This window comes from Poecilia formosa, unplaced genomic scaffold (genome assembly GCF_000485575.1).
Source record: "Poecilia formosa unplaced genomic scaffold, Poecilia_formosa-5.1.2 Scaffold146, whole genome shotgun sequence".
Taxonomy (NCBI): domain Eukaryota; kingdom Metazoa; phylum Chordata; class Actinopteri; order Cyprinodontiformes; family Poeciliidae; genus Poecilia; species Poecilia formosa.
In genome coordinates, this window is record NW_006800085.1 from 865,099 (window position 1) to 888,955 (window position 23,857).

The window sequence follows — 23,857 nt, forward strand, 5'->3', positions numbered from 1 at the left end:
TATATATATATATTACAATTTCACAGGAATAATGTCCTCTTTTGAGAATTACAGCTTGTCATCATGTCACATGTGTGCCGCAGAACTAACCATTGTGTTAAGGTGCAGTCAGCCAGGGATGAGGCATAATACATCGGCGACTTCATTGTGCTTTTTTTTTAGCGTTCTAGCATAATACCACTATCTAGTGTGATACCAGGAGTGAACTGTGAGGAAAAAGAACTTTACATCAGCAAAACCCTTCACAGAACAATTAAAAGATGCTTGGAATAAAGGCGAAGGAAGCAGACGCTTGGAAAGAAAACTCAGCCGAACAGGAAACATGCAAACTTCCAACAGAAGCATATAATAGGATGTTTTAGCAAAAGCATATTTCCTCATGAGAAACATTAACTACAGAAAGGCTACCACGCCAAGATTCTCCGAGGTTGAGTTATAGTATATTTGCATGTTTCTTTTTCAACAGAGAGCTCTTTCATCACTGATTCAAGTGAAAATGACCTTGAGTTGGTTTTAATGACTGATGTGTGTATGGCTATATTAATAGGATAGAAATTTGTTGAAGATTATCTTAATTTAACATAATATAAAATAAAAATAAAAACTCAATCTTTCAGAATTCATTTGCTAACTTCTGTTTTAATATGTCATATGAATTTAAATGACCATGCAGCCACATATTCAAAACTTTCTCGCCTGATTGAGTGAGGAGTTCACGTCTGCTGTCCCTCATAGATTTATTTTTGGTCCAGTTTCATTCTCAGTTTTGCACATTATTCAGCCGATAACAGATGAGCCAAACTGAAAAGCCAGAAAAACCCAAAATAAGCACAAAAAAAAAAAAGTTCCTACCAGGTACTTTTAATCTGACAAGCGAGTCTAGTCGAAACACATATATTATTAAAATGTATACGTATGTAATTATACACATTTAATGAATATGACCATCTAACATAATTTGCAGCAACAATCCTGATATTTTTCATGCAGCAACACAAAAACATGTTCTGTCACCAGTTTCCCTTATCCTGAAAAGAGGATGTTTCAGAAAAGGAGACGTGTTTTTCCATCTTGTTTGAAAGTTAGTGGCTTCATTAATTTAAAAAAAAAAAAAAATTGGATTTAAGATGAAGGCTGAAAGTCTCAATATATTTCAAATCAGTATAATGAGCCGGCAACAGTGAGTTGGGGATAGAGCAGGATTTCAAATGCTGCCCTTGATTAAAAAATAAAACATGCAATAGAGGTTGAAAAGTCTATTTCATTATTTGAGAGTTGAAATTTCTGAAGGCCTGACACGGAGCTTCAACGTCTCAACTCATTTTAATGCATTTGTGAAGAATCTAAATAAACTGGTCGAACTTGGAGACAGACATTGATTTTATTGGCCGGTGGTCAACAAAGTTCTGGGGGAAAGAAAATGCAAGGCCACTCCATGAGACCTTTAGGCAATACAAACATTTCTAACAAAGATATTTTAACACTAACCTTCAGCACTGCATATAGAGATAAATTACATTTTGGAAGATTTAAACACAAATGAGCCCAGAGGGGAAAAAAGCTGCTTAAATTCAGAACACGCGATAAAGGATATTATCCAGAAATCATGTTTTAAATATGAAATTTAGCATTAAAAGTTAAATAGCCTAAGCTGATGGATGTTTGTTTAGTAAATGTGTTAATTTCTTTGACAAAAACCCCCAAAGACAAAAAACATCACATGATTTTGAAGACCAGTAATTTACTATATTGCAGCGACGTCTGAAAACCTCGTCTGCAATATGACATTCCACACTTGGTTTTGATAATGCTTTGCAGAACAATACCACACAGTGTTTGCTCTTTAGCCTGAGGAGTGCTTGCACAATTTGTGTCAACACTCTGGTTTAATTAGTACAGCTTGCTGTGGTAGATGAACGCTGGGACGCGTTGTGTGCACTCCAGATGCTTTCCTATCAGCGTTGTTAAGAGGCCTTTGTTGTGATTCTTTTGCTGTCAGCTTTCCGCTCTCTGATGGGTTTGGAGAGGGGGAAAAAAAGATTTCTTTTTGTTAATTCTTGTCATTACTTTACTTAAAAAGCTAGCCACTGACTGTGTATAAAAACATAACCAGGATAGAATGCCTATATACATTTTTGTTGTCTTTTCTGTGGAAACACTGTGCTTAAGTTTTCCTAGAGAAATCTTCTCTGAACATAAAACGATTATGCCAGATCTCGTTTCTCAGTTCCCTAATCCCTACGTTTCTCGGATGAGAGAGCTAGAGCTTAAAGTGTTGCGGCATAAAGTGGACACCCCTGGAAGAAACAGATAAACTATCAACTGGTGCAAATTCATTTTAGACAATCAAACCTTGCTTGATTTTGGTGAAGCTTTTATAAGATAAGGAACTGTTTAGCTTGCATCATCAGCATATATTTGTTTTTCATGTGCTGGTTAAGAAAGGTCCCCAATGACATCCAACACAATATTACAATGGCTGCTGTGGTATAACATAGAAAGTGCTTGTTGGTATATGTTTCCCATTGCAGCTTGCTGCCTCACATTTGAAATGCTCCTCTGAATAATTCTCACTGGAAGAACAAGATAAACTCTTGCCTCACCTTTCACCACACAACTAAGAAACACATAACCTTTAGCCTCCCGGAGCAAAATGTACCTGTTATGCTAATTAATAGGATGATGGTGACTCCTCTTTAGTCCTCTGTCTGTCTTATTACAGGGCTGACCCACAGAAACTGGATGCGTTCATTATGGATAAAGCCCTGCTGGACTACGAGGTTTCCATAGATGCCGACTGCAAAACACTCACAGTGGGGAAACCTTTTGCCATAGAAGGTAATATCAGAATGCTATGAGCTTTACAATTGTCTGTTTTTGTTTAGTAAGCAACAATAACGACAATGAAAAATATAGAAAAGACATCAGAAAATGAGGGTTAGTTACAAGCTGTCAGAATTGCACACATCTACAGTGGAGCCCCGCCTACTCAGTGTTTGCAGATACATATATTTGCAGACTTTTATGTTGAATGTAGCTTCAAATTATTCTCGTATGACGTTCGTATTCGAGCATTTACTGAAAGAGCGGATATTAAAATATTAGAAAGAAAGAAAATACAGGTTTCCAAAGACAACTTGTCTTTCTCAAAGACAATTTTACCACCAACCGAACCCATTTTGTTTCCAATTAAAAGATGACCTCTTGTCCACTGAGTCATGTCTGCATCCATGCAAGTTGTCAGGATCAGTAAAAACACAAATCTTACTGCTCAGCTTGGGACACAATTTTGATTGTTTTCTGTTGTCAAATCAGTCGAGCAGAGCAAAAGGAAATCCCATTTCATTTCTGACTTTTCCCTAGGTGAATAATTAAAATCACTCTTATTCAAAAAGTGAGACATACTATTTATTTAATTTGAATAAATGATGTGTTTGTTATTAACCGACAGACTCATTTTAACTCTTGATATGCTGATTTAATTTCATTTCATACCGGTATGGGTTTTAAACAAACAACAGTTTTCACTTCAAACACCCCTAAATTTAACAATATCAATCACTCAACGTATGCACAGTCGTTAATCTTTTTGGCTTTCAAAAGCTTACAATCTCCACTGTCCACCGTTAATCTCTGGTCCATTTAGCCATCCTCTTCCTCCCGCTGTGGAGATGTTCCCATGGCGCCTCCTTCCATTACAGGCCACCACAGCCCCAGATTCCAGTGCTGTTGTTAATTACTTAATGCACCCTTAAGCCTTCAGGATACAATTCAAATCAATCAGTGCAACCAGGGTGCTTTTGTAATTGGCTGTTGCAGAATTTGTCACACTTTCCCTGGCTTGCTGAGACCCGTGGACGAACACTGAAGTCATTTATGAGTCGTCTCAAAAGAAGTGCAACGCATGTTTGCTATATGTTTTACACCTGCAAAAGTATAACTATTAATGAGACTGCTTTGTTTCTGTGTCGCCACGGGCAGGATACGGCATAGGCCTCCCTCAGAACTCGCCGCTGACCTCCAACTTCTCGGAGCTTGTTAGTCAGTACAAATCCGATGGGTTCATGGACATGCTGCATGACAAATGGTACAAGGTTGTGCCCTGCGGAAAGCGCAGCTTTGCTGTGACTGAGGTGAGTGTGAAGGCGTTGAGTGAATGGAGTTTATGTGCTGCTGTTTATCTCACATAAACGGCAAAAGAACAATTTAACACTAAGATAAACCTTCAGGGTGTATAAAATACAGTATTGTCACTTTAGCGGCCTTCATATTTGTCAAACTTTTGCACATTTTGTTATGCTGCAAGCACAAACTTCAATGTATTGTAATTTGCAGTCATGCACTATTGTGTGTTGATTCATAAAATATAATTATGCATCATAGCTGTAAATAATTTATAAAATCCAAAACTCATTAATAAAAAAAAAACAAAAAAAAAACAAGTTAATCAGTGTCACTGTTATGAAAAGAACTCACATTATTTGGAGAACATTAGTGAAGAAGCCGCATCAAGGAACAAGATACACACTAGACAAGTCAGGTATAAAGTTATGTTGAAGCTTTAAATATATTACAGAGCATGGTTCATTCTGACGAGTAAAAATGGAAATGTTATGGAACAACACTAGCACAAAGACATAGCTGTCCTGGTAAACTGGCAGCTTAGCAAGGGGAACAATAATCAGCCTGAGGTTTCCCTGAAGGAGCTGCAGAGATCCACAGCTGAGAGGGAGAGAATCTGCTGGCATAGCAACAGTTGGTCAAGCACAAATCTCCTTTTTTTTTAAGTAGAAGGCCATTGCAACATTATAGAGGCTCACCATAAACAATCCAATGGTGTTAAAGTGACTCAGTCAAATCCCAGACCTATATATAATTAAGGATCTATGTCAAATCCTTCACTGCATCCCACATGTAGAGGTGGATCTATAAAACATGAAAATCACACATTCTTCTCCTTTCTCTTCACAGTCATCCCCTCATTTTGAACATGAATACTCAATTAGACACATTGATCTTTATGGTTTTAATATCACAAAGGTTCAAGAACTGTGAATACTATAGCGAGGCCCATGAATAAATAGAAATGTTTCCATTCTGGGTCGTTCGACACAGGGGATTTGGTTTGTGGTCTCACCAGCTTTCGGGTCCAACTCTGAAAACCCATTCCTTGCTCTCCGCAGCCTCCTTATACAGTAATTGCTCTTCTCTAATTGAGACACTGGCCTCTGACTCTCCTGCTGTCAAACTACCTATGTCCCTCTAAGCAATCAATGCTCCATGGTCTGTGCTATTCTGCAATTTCCAAGCAGTTATCCATTGTCAACCAGGCCATCTTTCCAACCAGTTACATCGTTGTAGTTTTCCAAAATTGCTCCTGACTCGGTAAAAGTGCACACAGGGGAACTCTGTCATTATTTTGTCTGCATGATTGTATGTTTTCAAGTGAATGACGGTCAGCTTAAGTTCTGCTGTTAATGATTGCATCGAATTAATTAAATAAAAAAAAATAAAAAAAAATGTGTCTGCAAAAGACAGCATAACCTCAATACATATGCAGCCTGAATGTAAATAATTCAGGAAGGTCATATCTGTATAGAGAAACGGTATATTGCAATGCCAAACAGTGGGTAACGCCAAAGTGAGCCATTTTCTAGTGCGTAGCCACTGAGATGTGCTGTAGATTCTATCTTCTGTAGCAGACATTTAAATTGCCCCGGGTGCATTTCATTTTTCAGCATCACAACCTAGCCTCTGCAAAGTTGGAGCAGAGACAGCTGCTCGGATAATATATTTTTTTCTCTCCTTTATCTGTCTGTCGCTTAATATCACAACTTTTTCCACACAGGTACGGTGCAGAGATCACATGAGGATACACTGATCGATTCAAAATGGCAGATAAAATTGTGCAAAATACAGAGTAAAGGTAGATTCTGTGTTACCCGCGTTACCTTTTGTACACTAGAAACAAGAGTCGGACAACATCAGCAGGAAATTAATGGGATATAAGCAGGGTGAATTACCGAGCAGCCTGGCGCGGTTTAGTCCTACTCAGCATTTTCTATTTATTTATGTATTGTACATTTTTTTTTATTAAGCCTGGAGATTCTAAAACGCTACAAAAAAGGGGGGAAAAAAATCTAATGAATTACTTATCCAGCCCTCAGACTCTCCAAAAGAGATAATTTAAATATTATTTAATTAGGAAGGTCAAACGTCACGTTGCTCTTCAATAAATTTGGAGAAAGCTGATGATAAAAGATGAGTTTAATGTAGGACTTTAAAATACAAAGGCATTTGGCTCAAATCTTAATTGAGAAACATGATCACACTATTAGAAATATAAATATATTGTATATATGGAATGCACAGCAATGCGTTATGCAGTATTATTTTATCCTAAGGAGCAGATTCAGAAAGGTTTGATGAGGTCATCATTATTTAAAATGATGAATGATGTTACTCCTCCTGGTATCTTCTCTAACCCAACAAGCTTGGTCACAATTTTTTTTGCTAAAAGTGCCCTTCTTCTGTCACAACACAAACCCAGGGTTCAATAAATAATTTGCTTTTTGAACAACATTTGAGAGATTTTCTTCCCCAGCAATCACCTACCAGTAATGTCCTTCCTGTCCAACGTTCGCAGAACCGTGGACTTCCACTCTGCGACGTTTCATCAGAGGTAGCTGGCCAAGTTAACATACTGCAGTGATGAATCTAATCCATCATGTATTTTGGACTTTATAATGTAATCACTGCAGCTGGGCCCATATCACAAGCTACTTCATGCTCAGCAGTAAATAGTTTTCTTACGAGAATGCGGGCAGAGCTGCAGGAACTGCAACAGGTGGTTCATTGGGAAATGTCCAGCACCTTAAATGCGGATTGCCAAACATTGAGGTTTGTGATGAAATTGAAATTTCAATAGATTCAGTCTTGCAAGTGAGAGCCAATAAGGTGAAACATTAGTGGATGATGGTTCTGTGTAATATTCTTTATAGAAGTGAATGAGCATTTTTTGTTTTCCGTTATCCTTTTGTTGAATAAACCAGATTCCATAACAAATTGAAAGTTAAGTTTTTTTTTAATCCAAAATAATGATGAGAGACGAACATAACAAGCAACATCAGCATCTTATTGTCCTGGACTATCAAGCAGAAAGTCTTGGATGCTTTGGGCAAAGAGAAAACCGTCTTTTCTTCTTTTTTTTTTCCTGATAGTTGTCACATTGTATGCCCTTCCTGTAAACTATCAGCTTGCAATTGATATGTGTCTTCATTCTGCTCTGAAGTCTCCCTCTTTGTTCTGTCTTTCACTAACTTCCTTTCTCTACATCTCCCTCTCTTTCTCCAGACACTGCAGATGGGCATAAAGCATTTCTCTGGTCTGTTTGTGATGCTGTGTGTAGGCGTGGCCTTATCTCTCCTGACCACGATAGCGGAACACATTGTGTACAAGCTAGTGATCCCGAGGGTCAAGGAGCCACGCTCCAAATACTGGCTGCACACCAGTCAGGTACTGAACTGAACCAAAAAATAAACAGAAACATTAGTGAGACTATTTCACAATTACCAGGAGAAGATTTCTCAGGGTATCTTAGAAAAGGTCTTTGAGAGCAAAGCTGTTGTCTGCAAAAGAAAATTAAATTTTAAAGTAGAAAAATTAAGATATAATACTGTTGTGCCTCAGAGGTTTGTTTCGAAAGTAGGCCACTTAATTTCACCGTTAATTATTTAGTGGTACGTTTGCTTGGCATACATCACACCTTTGTAAGTTCTTTAAGTTTCCAATTAAATAACTTATAATTAAGAATAATTAAATAAGTCAGGTTTGCAAACGTGCAGTAGTACAGCTGTTACCGTACTTGTTTTTTGAAGTGTTTGTTGCTTATTTTACCCTTTTAAAAGCATAAAAGCACACAAAAGTTGAACTTTTTAGAAGTTTTACTGTTTTTTTAAAGCTATATATTTGGTTGATGTAGCTATCTTGGTACTTACTGTATTGCTAAGATCCTTCTTGTTGGAACCTGCAAGAGTATATTTATATATTATTTTTTCTTTATCTCTTGAAGTTTGAAGACATTAGACTTTGTGTGTAATCTCGCTCTCCATATATGCGTTTTTCACTCAGTGAATTGAGTTACTGAAATAGTCTAATCTGTTGAACATGCTGTTTGTAAGACAAAATATTTAAGTGTTAAAATTCATAACACGATGTGTTGATTGTTTTCCAGAGATTACACAGAGCCCTTAATTCTGTCTTCATCGATGACAAACTACCATCTGTTACCAAGCCTGAGAAAAGGTAATGTCCTTGTCTTGCAAACTTTACTTTGTCAGCGAAATGAACAATTTAGATGACAATTTTATATTCCTACTAGTTTAGTTTATTTTACCAAGTTGATTTCAGATAACCCCCCCTCTACATCAGAAGAACTTTGCACAGATGTGCCATAATTATTTGTTTTTACTGCAGTATGTTGTTTTGACTTGACATTTGGGCTCATTAAAACTTTTATCAAGCTACATTAAATAGGCAGGTTTTGTTGTGTTTTTTCCTTTCCTTTAAACAAACAAAAAACTGTTTTTTGTCATTTACTAAAAATGACAAAAACTGCTTTTTACTGAGCAAGGAAGGATCCTCTTCCTCTTCCCCACTACTTCTACCGTTTGAACTTTAAACACCAGACCATAAACGTACTGGAAATGTTACCGAATCCGTCCATGCTAGAAATCATGCTGAACTCTGGAGTGTCATTATGAATAAAATATGGACCATATAATCTCACATTCATTCACACTAAAAATACACGACGGCAGTTCCAGCCGAGAGCCAATTTTCCAAACTTAAATGCCCCATTGGTCAAATTATCAGCCTGCGAATGAGTGACATCAATTAACACCCAAGTGGCAGTTAAGGGACCCATTTTTAATCAGGAACTAAATAGAATGGTCAATCTCTTGGAAGGCAATTATCTGAGGGAGTTGAGAAAATAATCTGATGCTGACGTCAGAGTATTGTTGGAAGTATTGAGACAGACAGGAGGCAAGTCAAAAGACTCTCCTCTCTACTAATATTAATCCTTTTTTAAAGGACTTGTATAATTCATGACTGCCAGTTTTTCCTCTGTTGTAATTTTCCTTTGATTTTTTTAAAGTCCTCGGTTAAAGACGACTCCAAATCGTCGACGTAATTTTATATCAGGGTTAGCCAGGTTGCACCTTACAGGATGGTTTGTTGTGTATGGGCTCAGAAATGGCGTTTTTTAGATTGTTCACATTATGGTGTTGATCTAACAAATATAGTTTTTTCAAGCAACGTTTTTCATCCCTTATTGTGTCACAGAAGAGGTGAGACTGTACTGGCTGCCACAGCGTCCTATCTGATGGTGTCCTGTTCAAAGTGCAGCAAGAAAATAAGTCATTAAATTCTAAAAACTTCAAAATTTTATCTGCATATAATTGACTGAATTTTGAAAATATGATACGAGCCAAATTATCAACTAGTCATATCAAAACGGAAGGAAAACATGCCACTGTGAGCTTATCAAATTTGCAAGCTGGTCTTCTTGGAATATTGTAAGCTGGATCAAGATGTGAGTTTATTGAAGATTGTAGCCGTGTGTGTTTTCTGCTTAAACACACATTATAAAGTTATGTCTCTTTTACGTGACACATTGTTGGAATGTTTTAGTACTCTAGTTTTTTGGCTCTTTTGAAAACATAAGCTGGGCCAAAAATCTGTCACTGTCAAAAAAAAAAAAAAAAAAAAGAAAAACAATGTGGTAATGTCCAGAAGGTCACTGGTGTATGTATTAAGATGGCCAAAGTTACAATAAAGTGGAAATTACTTAACTGCTGATCTTCTATATTGGATCCTATATTGGCTAATTGTGTAATTTTAAGCAACTTTGATCAGTTGATCAGAAAATCCTTATCTGGGCGTTTGCTTAGTAAACAGATTTAATTTCCTATGATTCCTCTCTGCAGTAAAAGTTCAACTTCTCTGCACATTTCACATCCCTCTCTGCTTAGAACAGCAGGGGGCACTCAGGTGGAGAGCACAAAGTGGGGATTAAATATACACAATAATTATGGAGACAAGTCGACGTGAAGGATGCCTATGGTAATGAGAATAGACCTCCTACCCTTGCAGACTTACCTCATTCAATCAAACTCCTTCGCGTCATACCTCCATGCTGTCTAAAAGTCAGAAATTATTACTATCTCATTAGCCACATCTCAGAAACCTGCTGCCGTGTGGAATGTCTGAGCTGCAAGCACTGCACTGCACTTTGGTGGGTCTCGCATTTATTGTGCAGGAATGCAAACAGTGAAATAATCCAATTTTTTTCCTTACAGCAATAAGTCTGAAAGTATCAGTTTATAATCCTGTTCAGGTGCAGAGCGGTTAGTCTGTGTGGAAGATACGATATGACCAGCAAAGAGCAAAAAGGTTAGAATTTAATTGGCTGTGATCAGTGCTCTTGATTAAACTACAACCTATTAAATTTCCTAACTATACCAACAAGAATGTCAAGAAGAAAAAAAAAATCATCAGAGACCTGTCGTCTGAGTTTGGAGAAATGTCTGCAGAAGGTTAAAATATTCTCAGATGACCAATTAAAACTGTTTTCAGAATCAAGCTGGAAACACACACCGCAAGGACTAAATGAAATAATGAAATGAAATCATGGGTGCTTCCAGTTGATCTTTAAAATCCATATTTCGTGCTCGTCATGAAACACTGAGCCGAAAGTAGGAAACTGAGCCCACAGTTTAAATGGATAGAAGGTAAACATTATTGATGAAAATGCTAACAAAAAAAGGGGCAGGTGGAATAAGATGCAATAAAAAAAGCAGCTTAAAAGCAAGAGACTCAACTGAGTAAAGAGAACAATTGGGATTTTCAGAACTTATCAACCTGGCGATGCAAAACAAAAAGAGACAAGAAGTCATTTGAGGGGCGATGTGAGATCAGTCTAAGGAGACGACTCTCTGCGGGGGCCGAGAATAATGAGGAACAGGTGGTATTACCCAATCGATGACACAAAGGGAAACACAATATGAGAGACATCTGAGGCGAGGTTTCCCCTGATCCAAAACAAGAATTAACTAAATCGAGACCAAAATCCCCTTTCGGTAAAAGGCTACTTTATAATCATTTAAACTGATTTTAGATCTTAGCTAGCTGGTTGTTGTCTGCACTGGGCACACACACACACACATGCACACACACACACACACACAGGCTAGTTTCACAGATTTAGCAGACTGTGTTGTTTGAAACGGAATACACCAATTACACGCCAGCAATAACAAAAAAAAAAAAAGGCGTTATTAATAATTTGAGACTTTATGATGTGGTGAGCAGGTTGTTCGGTGTCTTGTGGAAAACACCAGTAGGTTCATAATGTGGCAGATTTGATTTCAAATGAACAATCAAGTGTCGGCTTAAGTTGTATCTGGATTGACAGATGGGGGGAAAATATTATTCACTGGTGAATTATTGGCATGTGTTATGGAAAACTACTGCATGCTGGTAAATATGAATAAATGGGAGGTCATCCTTGTTTCATAAAATTCTATTATAGAGATGACATATATGCATATATATAATTGCATTAGAAGAGCTGGTATGGTGTTTTATGATATATCTTTGGATTATTTGTAATTAAAAAAAAAGGTATGGCGTGAAGGAGCACGGAAAAAAAATGAAATCAATACTTACAAAACTCAGTACTTGACCCCTTGAACTGGATGCCCCAGAAATGTCTACAAATGCAAATGTAACCCTCCCCTAAGCATATTTCTGTATAAAATGGAAGAATATGAAATAGGAATATGCTATCCATGTCAAGGTAAAAAATAGCTAAACATGTTGATGTCAGAAGGGGGGAGCAGAAGATTACAGGTCTCCTTTCTTGAAAGTGAAGTAGATGCAAATTGTGATGTATCGACCTACGATTTTTTTTTTTTTTTTGTGGACAATTCCCGATTTCTGATTTGGTAAAGCTTTGATTCCCAAAACCATTGTAGCCAAATTTTAGTTTCCATGACAAACTATATTTCTTTCTTTTCTTTCTTCTTTGCATGCCACAAAACAGAAGAACATCATTTTGTGAAAGAATAATATGTTCTATGATGAGTTTTGAAAATCAAAGACGAATGCATCTATCTTGATATTTAAGAGAAGGGGGGTTTTTAATTTTAAACGGTTAAATCATTCATTAATTACTTGGAACAATGCAGGAGCCTTTTGGACATAATCAATCAATAATTAATAACAGTAGCAGAGGTATGTGTGTGAGAAGAAAGGAGGAGTCCACATGTCTGAACTGCAGTAAAACAGGGATTCACTATTATTTTAAAATAAAGACAACAAAAACTTCTTAACTTTTAAAATCTTACATTAACAATTAGCACAACTGGCACAGTTAGCCATAAAGCTCTGACTCTGTGTGTATTCTGTCGAGGATCCTTCAATATTCTTACCTTAACTCTGAGATTTCTTAAAGGCTTTCAGCATTTCCCAGATGTCTCAAGGTAGATAAAGCTTGAAAGCTCCGACGGATAAAACAGAACTTTGCTTTACTACGTACTTTCAGCCTTTACGTTATCTGATAAAGTTTCACTCTCTGTTAGCAGCCTGAATTAACTGCTAAAAATGTTTCTAAAGAAACATGGAAGCAGCAGTTTGCTTCTTCCCTGGAGGTCTCTGATGCTGAAGAAAAGAGAACTTTAAAGTCCACTTCCCTCAATGATAACTTCCTCTCCAAAGAGTATTATTGTTAGCTCGGCTAATTTAGAGTTTGCAAAATATGCTAAATTTCTTGCATCTCTATTCCTAAAATGGATTGCTTGCAGATTGTTTTATGAAATAACGGTCTACACTGCAACACAAAAAAGTTAGGACATTTCAGTTGTCGTAGCTGTTCTCTAAAAGTTTATTTTTTTTAAATAAAAAATTGTATTTATGGATAAAAAATATATACATGGTATACAGCTCTAGACCACTGCATTGAACACCTCATGGTTATTCCACCAAATTCAGATCTTTGAACTCTTCCTGAGTTAAAACATTGGTGTTGTTTCTAAATGAATGTGAACTTGTTTTCTTTGCATTATTTAAAGTCTGAAAGCGCTGCATCTTTTTCGTTATTTTGACCATTCCTCATTTTCTTTAAATAAAAATAAAAAAATGTTTGCTTGGAATTTCAGAGTCAGTAATTGATATAATAAAAGAACAGTGTCCATTTTGCTCAAACATATATCAATTTATCAGAGATACTGACAACTATAAGTGGTCTCTTAAGTTTTTTCCAGAGCTGTATGTATTCATGAAAGGAGGAGGGGAAAAAAGCAGAAATAAGTTTAAAATCTAAACAATAACATATGTTTTAACCCATAGTTGAATGTTACAAGGAAACTATTACTTGTTGTTGTTATTATTATTATTATTATTAAATGTACTCAGTAAAAAAAACACTGATAGGAATGAGTTGCAGTACTCTAAAGCCTCCTGAAACTGGTGAGGTTATTATATGACCTGGGGCTTACGAGATCTGATAAAGTGTTCCTCATCTCAAAAACGTTCTCTCTTTCACCACTGCCATGCCGTGAGCGCAGGTCGATAGGCGGAAATATCATTTTAAGATGAAACTCTTCTTATGTTCTTGTATTCAGATATGTCATCTATAAGCTTTGATGTTAGGAGTATCTCATTAGATTCTTCTTGTCACTTTTTTTCCTCTGGTAAAAATAGCTTTTGATTTCGAGAGCTCCTCAGCAAAGCTCAAGCTCGGGCAGATTTGGCCGAATTACTTGAACAACTCTGAGAAATTAAAATAAGTCGCCTCCAAAGAAACACAACATACGCTTTAAATCACAACAGTCTGAGTAGATAGATTATAACTCTCTACTGGTGCCCTTTCTATTTCCTATTATATGAATAGATTGTGTGATTATAACTTAATGTAATAATTGTTTGTGGTTCACAACAGAATATTGGCCTAATTAGCAGTTTCCCCTCTGACTTGACAAAAATCCATCAAACATCAGTAAATAGTTATAGTCACTGCACAAGAGCTGGTTGAAATAAAACAACAAGTTACATTAACACCAAAAGGTTAAGACTCTCATTCATTTGTCAAGTTGTTAAACTAATTCATATTTAGTGCCATTGCACCTTTAAATCTTTATCATTTGAAGTTATTACCACATATTTTGTGTATTCGTTTGGGATTTTATGTGATAGACAGAAAGCAGAGCGTGATTCTACAGACGACTTTTAAAAGAATGTGAAATAGAAATGCTATGTAAAATTTTAACCCTGACCCTTCATTACACATGAGTGTAATTGAACGTATAAATCCAGATGTTTCGTGAGGAGACTCAAATGTTTGTCAGAGGACATTACGGCACAAAGAGCATCATGAAAAGCAAGAAACACGTCAGCTCAGGTAAAAGTTTCTGGAAAAGACTAAAGCAGGGTTAGGTTAGAAAAGAAGAGCTTCGCTTTTTCATCTGGAATGAGGGTAATGCTAAAAAGAGTCTTATTTTAGGCTGCTAAAGATTAAAGACTGAAACAGAGCCTTACTACCCTAACAGCCTTTAAGCAAAAAACAAACCAATTACAATAGAATAGCTTCATTTAGATCAAAACTTGAGATCAAATCATCTTGAGATTAAAAAGATGCAGGTAAAGTCCAGATTTAAATTCAACTGATAATCAGCAGCCGTGCTTGAAAACTGATGCTCGCATACACTCCGCATCAAATCTCACTGAGCGTTAAATGGCAAAGAAAGATGATCAAAGTTTCAGTCTCAAGAAGTGCAAAGCTGGTAGATTCACAGGCTGAACATAAGCACATGAAAGTCAGACATTTTAAAAACCCCCAAAAATAGTTTAATAGTTAATAATAGTTAATAGTTTGTGCCTGTAAACAAACATAGGCAAAATGTGGAAAATGTCAATGAGTACAAGTACTTTTGCGAGGCACTATTCGTTAGATTACGTGTCAATCTTCTTTCCTCCTTAGGTGCATCGTAAAGAAAATATTGTTTTTGTGCAAAAGTCCAAGAAGGCTTTTTTAATCTAAAAAAAAAAAGTGTTTCAGCCCGGCAACTGTTTTTCATGAAGTCGGTTGGCCTCAAACTCCTGGGGAATATAATCCAAATTTGTCTTATATTGTTTATGGTGGCTCCAAATTACCCTTCATAAATCATGATTATGAGGAATAAACAAGATGAAAAGGAGAAATAAACAGATGGTAAAGTGGACACTGATTAAAGGATTTTGAATGTTCACATCACTCCTGAGATCAAGAAAAAGAGGTTAAATAAAAATATAAAAAAAAAAAAAAAAAAAGGAACGGCAAAGTGACACATGCTTCCACTAAAAGTTGGCAGCACTGTCAAACTAAAGCATTGTGGTTTTAACTTCACGGTAAAAACTGAAGCTCCAGGTTGGCTGGCAAAGGATTGTTAGGCTCACTGCTGGCACAGAAGGATGCTAGATATAAATCTAATATAAAGTCTGTATTAAAGTGTTTTAAAATGGATGTTTAACAAAATCCTTTTTGTTAACATCTAAGCATATTCATATTTGTATGAAATGAATAGGTTATCAACAGTAAAGCAAAGCCAATAATAAAAACAATGAATGATTTAGACAGACATGCTGGCATGGTACTTCTTCTGATATGATTCACTGATGATATCTCTTCCAACATTGTTCAGTGTAATTCACATTTGCACATTTTATGTGCCACAACAACTCCTAAGTTAAGGCAAAAAATAAATAAATAAATAAATAAATCATGTTCTCTCTGTGTCTGTACCAGTCAGCTTTTTTCTAAGATTACCTGCATAGTATTCCTACCAGCATGTTGCATGATGATTCACACTTCACCCACCTTGGCATATAGATTTCTTTCCCGACATTTCATTTTTTCCTCTGCCTCATCCCAGGTGCAACGAAGGAAACAACCAGTCAGCATCTTGGAATCCTGCAGAATCCTCCCACTGCAACCGGCGAAGGTTTCTTCCGCAAGATATTCAGAATGACCTGGAACATCCATCCTCCCAGGACCTTCCACCGCCACCTCCACCTTCTCCCCGCCCTCATCCTCACACTCTCCCCTTGCTGGAGAAACACATGCCCATAGTGACCACCTCCAATGGCCGCTCTGACCTGTTAGGACGTGTTTTGGGCCAAGGACAAGAAGGATCTGGACAGACTACAACGCAGTGCTGCAGCTTAAGAGTGGGTGATAGTACTCTTGGCCAAGTTGGTCAAAACCCACTGGTGCAAGAACTGTCAGAACTGGAGGGTCAAATCACTGCGATCAAGCTGCAGCTACAGTCAGCAATGAGGAGGAAGAGAGAGCTTGAACGGTACCAAACAGAAAACCAGCAAACAAACCAGACTTCACCAAGTCAGCCCTCAACACACCAGTCCAACCAGTTCTGTCAGTATACCCAGCCCCACCAGCAGACTAACCAACACACAAACACACTCCCAGACTTCTGAAGCCTGCCTTTCCTTGTTTTGTCTAGAAAAGCCTTTAAAAAAAAACCCTGGAAACACAACTCCACAAAACCTTTTGGATAGGGAACCCTGCCAAGCTTCTGGAAATGATAAAAAAAAAGATTTCTCTTACTAAGGTCCTCATTTACACACAGGAATTTATCTAAATGTTGACCTGAGATCTTCACTGTGGATCCGATTTTGCTATTTGAATCCTGCTGGGACCTTTTCTGACCTCAGATAGGTGAGAACTGAATAGAAGAAGCAGTAGTGGACAAGGGTGAAAGAGGGATGCTGAACCCCACAAGCTCGTCAGCGAGGAGCCGCGTTTCTCCGTCCTCTCCACCTCCATTTCATTCTTCTCAGATTCCTTCAGCTTCTTTTCTTCCACGTTCCTTTCATGCAGAATACATCCCTTTTGTCCCTAAAATATCTCACCTCTGAGATAAGCCCAATCTCTTCAGAGGTATGATTTGCTTGCCGTGACGTTAAGCTTTGATGATTGATACGATGACTCTTTGCGGTTTAAGCTTAATGAACTATTTCACCAGTTTGTTCAGGGTCTTATTATGACCCATAGATGAACCCAGCCAGACGAGTCTTTATGATTGTGTGTCTTGTACAGACTTTACATCTTTCCGGCATACAACCCATTGGGGATTTGTAGACATCCTTCAATGGCTTAATGTCTCAGATCTTTGGCAATGCACACTGTGGCAATGAAGTTCTCTTAAATAAGTCATCTGAACATCAGCAGACCTTCTGTGTAAGACACTATGGAAAGATACTGCATAAAGCATTCACAAGACACTATCATAAAGAAGAACTGGTTGGCACCTAAGCAGGGGATTTTATGACAATTCACAACAGTAATTATGAATCACTGTATAATGTTGGTCCTGTACTTCACTGATGCACTCCTGGCTTATTGAAGTCATTATTTAACGTGTCAGAGCCAAATTTGTGGGCTACCAAGAGACAGGGATGAACTACTTTGCCTTAGAGCATTCTGGTGCTCTTCTACTACCGTTGCCATAAAACAGTGCTTCTCAATTCCATTCCTCAGGCCCCCCCTGCTCTGCATGTTTTAGATGTGCCTCTACTCCAGAACAGCTGATTCAAATGATTGCATGACCATCAAGTACTGCAGAGGCCTGTTAATCACCAAAATATTGAATCCAGGTGTGTGGCAGAAGGGAAACACCTAAAACATGCAGGGCAGCGTGAGGACTGGAATTGAGAAACACTGCCATAAAAACACAGATTACTACTCAAATCTTGGTGCCAACCAATCACTAAATGAAATATTCTCTTTAATTGTTAACCCCTGTTCTGGCTTTGACATGTTACTTAATGCAAAGAACATTTACAACCAAACACAGCAGAGCAGTTGCCAAGTGATTAAGTTCATGCACTTTTCTTTGTTATGGGTTGGACATGATCCATTATTAAAAATGCATCTCTCTTCTTTGCACAAATTGTTTTTATTTTAATATATATATATTTTTTTTGTTTAAGTTTGAAGTGACTTGGATGAAAATCACCTCCTCGTCCATGTTTCTCAACCAGAACAGGCTGGACTTCTGCCTTCAGGTCAGGGGTCAATTCTTTGCCCCAAGCATAGAACTTTAAGTATCTTAGTGTTAGTGTGTGATAGCAAGACTAAGTGAGAAATAGATAGTGGCCTCATTTGCAATAAAGCAAACAACTTTCAATCCTTAACTATGGTCCATAGGATGACGGGACTAAGATGGTGTGAAGAATAATACCATCCCAGGGAATATTTGAGTGGAATCACTGGTTTTCCAAAATGAGCTGCAGTTTGAACATCAAATCAGGATTACTTTTGAGCACTTCGCTTTGCTGCTTTCCCAGGCTCCTGTGGGTCTGCTCACAGGAGCCTGGAGCAGACCCACAACTTGTGAGGAACTGTGCAAGTATATCCCTTCTGGCTTAGGAATGCCTTGGGGGTCCCCCGTATTATGCTGAAGAGTAGCTCCGGCTAAAGAAATGTCTGGGTTTCTCTTGGTCTGTCACCCCTGAAAACCGATCTTAGATAAGCTGAAGACAATGCATGGGTGGATTTTTTTTTCCTGTCTATCAAAAAGTCCAGGTCTTTTTGTAAGCTAAAGGAAAGAACTAGAGATCTAGGTATTTTATTCGGAAAAAGAAAAATCAGAGCTATGAACATAATTTAACTTCAATTCACACTTCATACGCAAATTATGGAGATTGTCTGAAATCACCACTCCAAACTTTGCTTCCATCCCTAAAACAGCGTTTGGCTTGAACACTCTTCTCCACTCACACTGCAAGGGGATGTTAGTTTGGACAAGTAGGCATATTCCCAAGCGCCGACAATTAAATTTTCTCAGATCATCGTATGGTCAAAAACTGCTGTGTGTACACGCAAGCACACACACAAACAGAAAGAGCTCCTATCTATTTAGCCAGTGTGTCTGCAGGGTAAGCGCAGGCTGTCACAGCTGAAATGAATACCTGACAGAGCAAAAGCGAAAGTGCACTCGCTGAGCCGTCAGCTTTTTTGTGCCTTTGTGTGTGTATTTCTTGCTAGGCGGTGACATAAACATCCCTGAAGTCGATGCGGTAATAACAGGATGAATCTGCTGAAGAACTCAATAAGAAACCTAGTTTGAGCATATCCGTGTGCATCCTAATCACTTGTCTGGGCAACATGTGCACTTTTGCAAGGGTGTGGACCAACAGTTGCTGGACAGGGTATTAAAATAGGTGCAGGTGTCTGGAAGAAACTAACTTGGATGTTCATTATTCTCCCTGACAAACAAAAATGTCAATATTCTTGTTTCAGACGGTACTTTTTCACAATTTCACAGAGCATTGTGATTGTTTCAACACCTTTAGTATTTTGGTCAGAGGCAAAATATTTCTAGTAGGTGTGATGGCAATATTCTGAAGTTTTAAAATACAAATGGAGACCTGCCTTTTTCAAAAACAGAATTTTCAAATATATTACTAATACTAATAATTCGTATTTTTCAATTTGGGATGTCTTGAAATGGCATATAAAATTTAGATTTTTATTTGTAACGTGACAAAATGTGGAAAGGTTCAAATGGTATGAGCACTTTTGTGAGGAAGTGGACCTGGCAAAATGCAAACAATGGTGCTAATTGAAAAACAATGAGAAATTAGTGAAACGGAACCCTTTTAGCATTTTATGCTACTTCATACTAACTGCGTAATTAGTATTATCTCTAAAATCAAGATGATCATACAGATCAAAATTTAGTTATAGCTTTATACTTCATATTTTTAACTAAAATAGGGCACATGGGATTTTTTTTTTTCTGTTTGTTCAAACGAGGAAATGAGCTTCAAACATCGGGAGGTTTTCTATGCTGGAAAAGTAAACAAAACAATCCGCTGGTATTCAAATAAACTAAAGGAAAGAAATTTACCTTGAACACCATCAAGGTAAGTTGCAATCCCAGTCAACTGGGACAGCAATCTTCCCAGCAATACTTTACATGATAAAAGAAAGTTAGTATGCACACAAGGGCACAAAAATGAAAAAAATAATCACAAGAGAGCGCACAGTTGCTACTGACTATTTAATTTTTGGACAAACAAAGAAAAAAATATATATAGCATTTCAGATGAAATGCTTTTTTTTTTGTTCTTAAAGAAAAAGACATATAATCACAATGATAATGAGTAATATCTATAAAACATTATCGACTTCTCTCTTCATGCTGGGCTTATCTTCCAATAGGAAATGGATTCACAACATTGCATCACAATCCACTGGTGGGTGAGGGAGAGGAAGGGGTGCCTCGAGGAGGAAAAGTGAAGCGGGCGTCAACGGCCGGGTTCGCTTGAAAAACACCAAACGCCTCATTTTACTCAAACCTGTCCGGCTTCGTTACCCCATCTATCTGTTAGAAACGTCCTCCATTAAAATTTCAGCAAAGACGTATTTCTAACGAGCACAGAAGGGGAAATCTGTACATGGATCTGACACATGCGAGACCCAACGGGCTGCTTTCAAGGCATTGTTTTCAACATCAGAGTGAATCAGGAAATTGTGGTGAATGACACTCCTGGCGAGCTTTCTGAGTAATGGCATTTTCAAATATTGCATCTGATCTCAACTGATGCCAGACCCCGTAGCGAGTCCCAGAGGACGCCAGTGACCCCTCCTCATGTTTCCTCCAAAAATGACAAGACTTGTTCCCCCAAACACCTAAACTGATACTAAAACATATTCAGGTTTACAGCAGGCAAACAGGTCCAAATGGATCATAATAGTCATACAGACTAACAAAAATCCTTAAAAAATATGACCTTATAATGGTCAATTAATGCACAGAGATAATAAAAAGAACATTTCTGTCTCTCTTTTTTTCTGTACAAATGACAAACACCACATAACAACAACATCAATATCGCCCCCCCTCCCCCCATAGCAGAGTTTTAAGACTGAGTGGAATGGATGTGGTGACCGATGAGGCATTTCATCTGACAGGGTGTGATGTAACACAGTGAGTTAGCTGACAGGAAGTGTGCAGGTTTGACATTGTCAGGATAGGCTACGGCACTCGCTCATACAAAAACGTACAAAAACACCATTCGCTAACTACAAAGAGCCACCCTGGAGGACAAAAGAAACGCGCCATGTTTCGAAGGCTTTCAGGTACCTGGAGAAAAAAAACAACCCGTGCTGACAGTGAGTTGGCTTTCTGACAAGTTCGCACCGGTTAGATTTGTGGGTCTTGGCTGGCCGAGTAGCGAGAAGCCAAGCAAAATGAAAACCACTACAAACATGGAGTATCCTGTCCTCCGGGTGATTCAAACAGATAAATCTGGAGTGATTTCTTTTTTGTTGTTGTTGTTGTTGTTGTTGTTGTTGTATGCATTCGGCGCCACGTGGCATGCGTCCTCGTCATTGTGCCTGGAAGTGCTGTGGAGACGCAAACGTGACCCGGTGCTGCCCCCTTAGTCATGTGACCTCCGTCATCGATGCCGAGTGGTTCTGGAAAAATGCACGTTTGAGGAGGAGTAGAAAACGGAGGGAGGAACAGAAAGGAAATACGAGGGCGGAAAACAGAAGCGGGGGGAAAAGGTGTGAAGATGAAAACAAAGGACAGTTATTGTCACCCGGTGCGTGGAGTGCTTTGATGGAAAGGGGTGCAGTGCAAATATCATGCCTAACATGATGTCATAGCTTTGTGTCGACAGAAGGAAAAGAAAGTAGGCAAGAAAAAGAATGAATTTATGACTTAAGATTAAAGTTGCAGGCAAAGACGTCAGTAAAAAGTAGATAATGAACCAACAGCATATTACAACAAGTTTCAAGCACCAAATGATGAGGTTTTAAAGAGAATATTTGAGTTTGATGTTCAATTCTTTTGGGAGCTTTGTCCAGCAATAATAATAATAATAATTTTAAAAAAAAAGATTAGATTAGAGTTGTGGGGATCACAGGCTAAGGGTTTTGAGCTACCTGCGCGCTGAGGGTCTCCAGTGGGCTCTCTACACGGGGAAAAGTCATCAATGGCAATCCACGGTATTCCTCCGTCTTCTGTTTGGTTGCTGGATTATGAACTCCTTTAAAGTTGTTCACAACACAGATGCCCTGCAAAAATACAAATGCAGAAAGAGCTAATCAGTAAGACAGGTTTGTGACATCTGCTACAACAACAACAAAAAACAAAAAAAACAAAATCAAACCCAGTCTTTCATTGAACTCGAGGCAAAAACATTTTGTCGTAGCTATTCAGCCGCAGAGTGAAGACATCTTGTTAGGTCGTTTGCGACAGGAAGCAACAGGGCCATTGATGGTATCAGATCAAAGCTTTTCTACCAAGTATCGCGTTGACGTCCTGATTAAAGAATTTCATCGCAATTCTGTGACATGTAACCAAAATAAACCATTAATTATAGCAAGCAGAACATTTTTTTTCTTCTTTAAGTATTACTGAGATCTCGTCTGATCTCGTTCTTGTGAATCCAATGTGAAGTTCAAGTTTCCTCTAGTTCTTACCGCAACTATAGTTTTCATTTATCAATTAGGTACTTTACAAATATCAATATGCATGTGTTATTTTGCACAACATTTCACATGAATCCACACAACAGCTGCTAAATGACTAACTGCTAAACAACATAAATGTCAAACTCGGAACGGCACTCAAGGAAAGGTCGGGTGCACTCCAAAATGATATCAATTTACCCTTCTGACGACTTGTTGATGTCTGCAAAAGATTTCCTGGGAATCAATTTAGCAGTTGAGTTTTTTTTTCCACTCTAGACTTATCTGACAGAAGCTTTCCTTCCATAGTTAAAAGTGGAAACTTTCTAAATGCCAAACATACGAGAAAATCTCCATCTTGGAGCTGCCGTACTTTTGCTAAAGTCAAAGTGAAAACACAGGTCAGAAGAGGGTTTTGAATAAGCATCAGCACTTTCACATTATGAGGTTGAACTTAACCAGCATAACACTGCCCATAAACCCTGCTTGGTTTGAGCTGTGGATCACCCTCCACATCCATCTGGTAATGATAAAAAAGTTGACATTTTATTCTTCACATAAAAACCGGGCAATATATTTGAAGCATGACGCTCCGCGGAAAATGAAAAGCAGCATCCAAGAGATTCTCTGGAAAGATGTGGCCATATGTTCTGCTTCAGCACAGTTACTGCTGTGGTATAAAGTTGATATGGGCATAAAAATCAATCAAACATTAAGGGAGTCTTTAAAAGTCAGCGTGACACATCATCTCCATTTTTAAAATTTTAATCAGTCTCTGTTAATGCTGAGACTTTGATACCAATAGTAAAAGGCGCTCATGTTGTTCCTCACTAACATTTATCACCATAATAAGTACAATACTCTTTCTTACTGTGGATAATCCTGTTGTTTTTTTCCCCTTAATTTATTTAAAGTATTAACAACCTAACGCTCAAGTGTGGAGGATTTTCTCTTTATTTTCTTGGTACCCGGATATTTCCGAAAGCAGCTACGCGGCTGTGTACAGTTTCTTTCAAGCTGCACTTTTATTTTACCAGTAGTCGGGTCCGTTTAACAGCCCACATGCCAGCAAGGTTGCAGGACTTCTGAACTCCTCCATCCCCTAGTTAATCAAACATGGCTGCCTGAAGGAGATTCCACCCCACCAGACACCAACCGTGCCCTCAGGCGGCGACAAAGAAGAAAATGAAGCAGGCCGACTCACTGCTGGAGGTTTCTCGAGGATCTTATGTTTGCAGCGGTTCGGTTCATGGGCGACGGGTCTCTAGTGTTCCCCGAGACCAAGAGGCGAGAGCAGCTGGGCCAGAATCTGCA

General features: G+C 38.1%; 2 protein-coding genes across 5 annotated transcripts in view; one reads left to right on the forward strand and one right to left on the reverse strand.

The window, feature by feature from the left end:
* Positions 1–16,651, forward strand: part of grin3a (glutamate receptor, ionotropic, N-methyl-D-aspartate 3A) — a 46,615-nt gene extending 29,964 nt beyond the window's left edge. The window contains exons 6-10 of the mRNA XM_007563280.2: positions 2,723–2,838; positions 3,982–4,133; positions 7,354–7,515; positions 8,234–8,304; positions 15,972–16,651. Of these exons, the coding sequence (XP_007563342.1) occupies positions 2,723–2,838; positions 3,982–4,133; positions 7,354–7,515; positions 8,234–8,304; positions 15,972–16,533 (1,063 nt within the window). The 3' untranslated portion in view covers positions 16,534–16,651. The remainder of the gene's footprint in view (positions 1–2,722; positions 2,839–3,981; positions 4,134–7,353; positions 7,516–8,233; positions 8,305–15,971) is intronic.
* Positions 16,652–20,109: 3,458 nt separating this feature from the next.
* plppr1 (phospholipid phosphatase related 1) overlaps positions 20,110–23,857 on the reverse strand; it is a 68,489-nt gene continuing 64,741 nt past the window's right edge. For 3 of the 4 annotated variants that reach the window (XM_016677044.1, XM_016677043.1, XM_007563281.2), the window contains 2 exons: positions 22,016–22,147; positions 20,110–21,544 (listed from right to left, as the gene is read on the reverse strand). In XM_016677044.1, coding sequence (XP_016532530.1) covers positions 21,512–21,544; positions 22,016–22,147 — 165 coding nt within the window. In that variant the 3' untranslated portion in view covers positions 20,110–21,511. Of the gene's footprint in view, positions 21,545–21,564; positions 21,737–22,015; positions 22,148–23,857 lie in introns of those variants that run through there. The other variant, XM_007563283.2, reaches the window with a different exon arrangement.